The sequence below is a fragment of the Eucalyptus grandis genome, chromosome 1 (assembly GCF_016545825.1).
Source record: "Eucalyptus grandis isolate ANBG69807.140 chromosome 1, ASM1654582v1, whole genome shotgun sequence".
Classification (NCBI taxonomy): domain Eukaryota; kingdom Viridiplantae; phylum Streptophyta; class Magnoliopsida; order Myrtales; family Myrtaceae; genus Eucalyptus; species Eucalyptus grandis.
In genome coordinates this window covers 31384396-31390819 of record NC_052612.1, presented here as the reverse complement: position 1 = coordinate 31390819, position 6424 = coordinate 31384396, and the positions used below count along the sequence as shown (strand labels likewise).

The window sequence follows — 6424 nt, the reverse complement described above, 5'->3', positions numbered from 1 at the left end:
GATTCAACTTTAAAAGGAAAAACTCTACATTTGCTATTTAAAAGGCGAGTCAAAGGGCGATCTGACAATGAACAAAAATGTTATGCAAAAATTGAATTTTCACTTATGCTATGTATTGTAAGGCTTGTGATACCTTCCTGTAATCGCATGTGATCTAGAAGAATCACCGCTGGCAAAGACCTGATCTACACAATGTTTGACAAAATACTATCCTCGTCCTATGGACTAAATTGAAAGGAAAACTCCCTAACTGGGGAAGTAAACAAAAAGAAAAAGGAGGAGGAAAAGTCAATCTTGGGTTCTTGAACCTGATCCCAAAGCAGGCCTCCAATATTTACCCAGGAAAACTCCTGTAGAGAATTTTCCACAACAGGGAGTGGCAAATGCGTCATTTCAACCCTCACTTTCCCCCAATATTTTCCTCCCTCTCATCCTTTTTTTTTCCTCCAAATTCCCCTGTTTTCCCCTTCTATCCCAGCGAGCGACCGACCGAGCGAGCGAGAGAGAGAGAGAGAGAGAGAGATAAGGTGGGTTCGCTTCGCTCCCCGTTCACACTTCCTATAAAACTTCCGTGGCCAGCCAGCCTGGTCCTTCTCTCACACCCACTTCACGACCGGCGAGAGACAGAGACTCCTCGCACACCCACACGCTACGCATTTCGAGAGAGAGAGAGAGAGAGAGAGAGAGGGGAGAAAGAGAGGACAGAAGAAGAGGGTATTAGCTAGAGAGAGAGAGAGAGAAGATAGAGGAAGGAGCAGCAGGGGTTCCGCCGGGCAAGAGGCTCGCCGAGATAATGTCGATGGAGGCACCGGAGCAGCAGCCGCAGCCCGCCCGGCAGCAGCTGGCGCAGCATCTGTCGGGGAGCCTGAGCTTCGCCAGCAACCTGTCCATGTCCGGCGAGGACGAGGAGATGTCGAGATCGGCCCTGTCCACCTTCAGGGCCAAGGAGGAGGAGATCGAGAGGAAGAAGCTGGAGGTCAGGGAGAAGGTCATGTCGCATCTGGGTCGCGTCGAGGAGGAGACCAAGAGGCTCGCCACGATTCGAGAGGTCAGTGCACGAAAAAACGAAGTCTTTAGCTTTGAGGGGTTTTTTCATTTTTCTTTCCTGGTAGTTTTCTGCAGAATTAGCTCGATCTTGGATTTGAGCTTGATACTTCTTGAAAGATGAAGACTTGGGTTTGTGTTTTTTTAATAAAAAATCGAGCTTTTTGTTCGTGAATTTTGGTTTTTCTTTGAGCAAAGTAAAGGTCAAGAATTGCTGGATTAGGCTGAACTGAGATGCAGATTTCCACAAATCTCTCATTTCTTCTTTTTGTTTTCTTTGTCCTCCCTCCTTTTTGCCAGGTAAATTTCTTTAATTCAACATCAATGATGCTGTTTTTTTGTTTGTTTGTTGAAACCAAGGACGCTTCTCTCTTTCTTCGTTCTTTTTTCACCTTTTGGGGCTCTGCTTAGTGTAATTTTTCCCCACTTTGGGCAATGTATTTTCCATTCTTATGTGGAATCAACGCCAAGATATACATGGTTTGACTGATACATTAAGGCAGTTGATTAAGGAATGGGGTAGTCTTTTGAGAGACCCCGTGAAGATCCTTTCACATCTCTTGACTCGAGTCAACTTGTGCCTCTGAATCTGGGTTTAATAATTATGGTCCTGGCTATAAACAGTAAGCAAAATTAGAGTCTTTCAATTGGAGCTGGTACGAATCTAATATCCCTGTCGCTAAAAATCGATTGGCAATATGCCAGGAACTAGAGGCATTGTCAGATCCAATGAGGAAGGAAGTTGCGCTTGTCCGAAAGAAGATCGATGCAGTAAATAAGGAATTAAAACCGCTGGGACACACCTGCCAGAAGAAGGTAATTCTCTCCCTCTCTGCCCATCCACATACCATCATTTTCGCGAAACTTACACATTCTTGCAATTGATCCTTGTCTGGATCCAAAATGGGGTCGCTGAATCTCCTTGGTGTCCTGATTTGTCCCAGGAGAGAGAGTACAAGGAAGCCCTTGAGGCCTACAATGAAAAGAACAAGGAGAAAGTACTGCTCGTTAACAAGTTAATGGAGGTTAGTCCTGCACTTAGATCTATATGGATTGATACCGTAAAGCATGTGAAAAGCAGAGGGCTCTTTTCAATATTTGCCTATCTGAGAAAACGTTTGTTTTTTCTTTGGGCGTTTTCATTTTGCTCAGCTGGTGGGTGAAAGTGAGAAGTCGAGGATGAAGAAGCTGGAGGAGCTGGCTAAGAGCATAGAAACCCTACAATGAGGGCATAGCCTTGACGTTGATGACTGATTTGATTAGGTCTCCTTGTGATGATATGTATGTAAAATGGTGTTTAATTTTCAAATCATTAGGTGGGTGCTTTTGGGTTTGTTTGTATGATTGATTTTTCTGATGTCTTTGTTTGCTTTTTCTCTACATTAGCATTTGATGTGCCTACAATTAACTAATTTAGGAAGGGAATAAACCCCCCAAAAAAGAAGACAGATGCGTAGAACTGAACCGTCCATCAACACTGCGGTGTCTTTTAGCTTTCTTATTTTTCGACCTGTTGCCGAGCCTGGCTTATCTCTCTGAGGAAGGCCATTCTTGGTCACCTTCCGTCACTTTTATGTGCTGTGTACTAGGAGGATGAATACAACGCAGGGGTCTCTTTCTCCTTCTGGTCAGGGAGTGTACAGAGCCAAATGGGGAAAAAGCTATTAGGATAAGTATCCACAAAAGTGGTGAATACTTATCTCCGTAACATACAGAGGGGGAAACTGCAATTCTAGAGCATCTGATGATTTGATGATTTGTCAAAGATAATTTAGCGCAGCTGCTCATGATAACCTAGAGGCTAGAGCATGTCGGTAGCAACCCAAATCAGAATCTCTCGGGCAACGCTGTGGGTCAGAGAAAAAGGTCTTTGCATAGGATATTGTAAACTATGTTCGCAAAACTAATCCGTTTTAGCACGCGTAAAGCGTGAGAATGAGTGATCTTTTCAGGAAAAGAAAAAAACAAAAAAAAACTGGTTCATTGAAGAAGGGCGTCGCTGCCGAGGATGGACCAGGTAAAAGGAAGGGGGGTAGAAGGGTTGAAGAAGACAACCTCGTAAAGTTCCCTTTCGGAACGCACGAAGCGCTTGGATTTTACTGCAGAAGAATAATAACATTGGAAGCAGTAAAGCAGCACGATTGTCACGGGGAATGACCACAATCGCACCGAAGTAAACGTTAAAAAAATACATCGTTCTTGAGAAACCGTGGGGAAGGACGTGGTCCGTTGCGACCGCTTGTTGCCGTCCTTGAAGGAGACTCTCCTGTCAAACTTCCCTTTCTGTTCAAGGAATGAGGAGGAGAAGCATTTAGTGCAGAGGCTCATGTGCCCTCGGCCCCTCTTGCTGCGCAAATTTCTGAAAATCATGATAAGCGAAGGGGGCAGTGTGGAGCACGTCAATACAGGTAATGATAATAAGGATTGGCCTATGGCAGTATGGCTATGCTGTGCTTTGACTGCCAAACAACAACACATGTATGTACAAAAAATAAAATAAAATAAAAAAAGAACAGTCAAAGTGTTCATGCTTTTTTCAGGCATTCGAACCACGCCTCGACTAATATTTTATAGTTGTAAAATATGAAATTATTGGCCATTTAAGTTGGACAGAGTTAATGAAAGGGCTTGGTTGCATTGACTTGATTACATGGGCTTGGTTGCATTGACTTGATTACATTAACTTGAAAATTTTTTGGATATGATTGTATTTTTTGAAAGTTATAGAATTAAATTGCACTTTTATGATAAGTTTTAGGATTTGATTGTATTTTTTTTAATACTTTTCGACTTAATTATATTTTCGTGATAAGTTTTAAGATTTTTTTATATATTTATCCTTTTTTTTAATAAATGTGCGCAAATTGCTTCACTCACTTTAGCAAAATAAGCTCCAGCCTTGCAAGATAGCAGATATGTGCTTTGAGGTTAATCTAAATGGAATACATCGTGCAACGAGAAGTTTTTCGCATCCGGACATAGCAATTATTGCTTGGCCAATTTTGTGAGGGTTGACAGACTATCATCGTTATCTCTTTAGAAAATGTGTTTATTAGGATATCTCCATCGCCATGTTGAGCCTTTTAAATTCTATTCGTTATAGTATGTGACTGACATTGAAATTGATACAAAATACCGAAGTTGTTGGATATATTGAGGTTGACATTCGAAGAGATGCACTCTGCCTAATGTTTGTGCTCTCAAGATGGCAGTGGTGGTGGTTGTGTTCAAGTAGTCTTTTCTCCTTAGAGAAATGAATTAAACTATTGCGCAATTAGGGTTGGATCGTCGCAATCTTGAGGTAATGAAATCTCAACAACCCTTAGCTCATCAAAGAAAGAAGAAAATAAAGTCTCAACGACCTTAGTTGCTAGAGATTCCCCAGAGCAGATATCTAAATATCTAATCTAACTTATTGAAATTGACTTGAGTACATTGAATGTGGTTCATTAATAAAAAGTCTCCCTTTTTTCCTACAGAAATTCAGTAAAATATCTCGGAAACCTTAATTTAAATATAAATATATAAATCTATTACATAAGATGTATATTATATATGGGAAGATTTTTTTTTTCTAATTTCACATTTTTCATTATTCTGAAAGAAAGATACCATTGCAACGCATGAGTTTTTTCCTTTCCAAATAAAAGTTCAATTTTTTTTTTCCAACAGAAGTAAAATTTTAAGAGAAAATCCAATGAAATATGAATCTATAGATAAATATTTAATTCTGCGATAATTTTATAATACGTAGTATAATTGACGACTTATAGTAATTAAGAGGTAGAAAATATTTAAGAAGTAGAAAATCAAGCATTAATTTCATCGACTGGAAAAGAAATAAAGAAATTCAAAAACACTAGACATGTGACGGTTGGTCTGATTAAATAATAATATTGTATTCTCGAAATACGTAGAAACTCTTTGTGAATTCTTTTAAGCCTCCAAATGTAGAGCTTTTTTTCTAAGAAGATATATATTATTAGCAGAGAACAATGCGGACGAGCATTCATGTTCCACGCATGTGAAAATTGACGAGTCCGGTGACCGTTGCAAGAGTCATGTACAGTTTTTTTTTTTTCCTATTTATTCTAAATGTTTAAGTTATAAGGGAACGAGATGAATTAAATTTTATCTGATAACAACATTAATAACGATCAAATTCTTGAATTAATTTAAATTATGGTGCATAGGAAGCTTGAACCAGAAGCACTCGATCTCATGCAATCTTTAGGAAACTGCCCCGAAAAGCACCAATTGATGCCAAAAACCAATGGAGCAAAGATTTAAAGAGAAGAAGGGCTTTTTCCTTGGCGTAAAGATTTGATGAATATCGAACAAGAAGAATCATTCTTTCTTGTCAATGAAGGGAAGTATAGAAGAAACAAAAAGTAGCCCAGGGGAGGCAATCCACAGTTCCAGGAAATGGCTTCCACAGCATTGCACACATCTTCTTGCACGACATTCAGATTTGATAGTTTCGACCATCGTAATGATTCTATGTTTTCCAAAAATTTCACGCGATCCACATAAGATGGGCTTCCTGAATGGGTATTTTAAGCGACGACCTTTTAGGATGGATCTATTATCGAGCAATGGTACTACGACTCCACAAGCTCTCCCCATACAATGCGTGGCATGGAGCGTTGCGTTGATTCGTATAGCCTGGACTTGCATTTCATGACTGGGATTTTAGAGGCAATACTGCAAGTGGAAGAGGCGGCTCAAAAGAATATTTCTCCTTCGAGGATACATTGACAAAATTCCAAGTGGACCGTTACTATTTCAAAAGCTCAGTTCCGGTCCCCATCGTCCACAACTTTCTTTGTACTTGTGACTGAGAACTATTCTAATAATTGTTATTGAATTTGGCCAAAAGTGAAATTATTGCTGGGCGCTGGCAACAATTATTGGCTCAACATCCACATAAGGAGAACGTGGGGTTAGGTGAGCATGTAGTAAATATATGGATCTTTATTTCATCGGTGCCAGAATTTCAGATTCAAAAGACGGATTGATGTATTTTGTCCATAACTCAAAATATGAGGAAAAAAATATGAGGAAAAAAAAGACATTTATGAATTTTTGCTTCGAATTTTATATCTCCCCTAGGTCCATACGAGGATGGATATGAGACCAAGGAGGAGCCTAGCCCCCTAATATTGACTGAAATTTAGGGTTCGTTCATTCACAAAAAATAAATGATGTGAAGTACTTTATCTATATTGCTTTAAAAAAAAATTAATCAATGGGATTTTTTTTTATTATGCACAATAATTTAGGCCTAAATATTTCTTTTGATGCTGCTTAGTTTTATGAGCGATGCAAACAATAATTGTAGAAAAATGTTTCTCAAGTTGTTGATTTTCTGCAAAAGTGC

At 39.5% G+C, this 6424-nt stretch overlaps 1 protein-coding gene across 2 annotated transcripts; it reads left to right on the top strand.

The window, feature by feature from the left end:
* The first annotated feature begins 461 nt into the window (after positions 1–461).
* LOC104438347 (probable DNA double-strand break repair Rad50 ATPase) lies at positions 462–2536 on the top strand. 2 transcript variants are annotated; one of them, XM_039302681.1, is made up of 4 exons: positions 462–1048; positions 1750–1860; positions 1989–2069; positions 2188–2536. In XM_039302681.1, the coding sequence occupies exons 1-4, from the start codon at positions 794–796 to the stop codon at positions 2269–2271; spliced, it is 531 nt and encodes a 176-aa protein (XP_039158615.1). In that variant the 5' UTR covers positions 462–793; the 3' UTR covers positions 2272–2536. The 2 variants fall into 2 exon arrangements, with proteins under 2 accessions (XP_039158615.1, XP_010049773.1); XM_010051471.3 differs by having other exon boundaries at positions 468–1048; positions 2197–2536.
* Positions 2537–6424: the final 3888 nt, after the last annotated feature.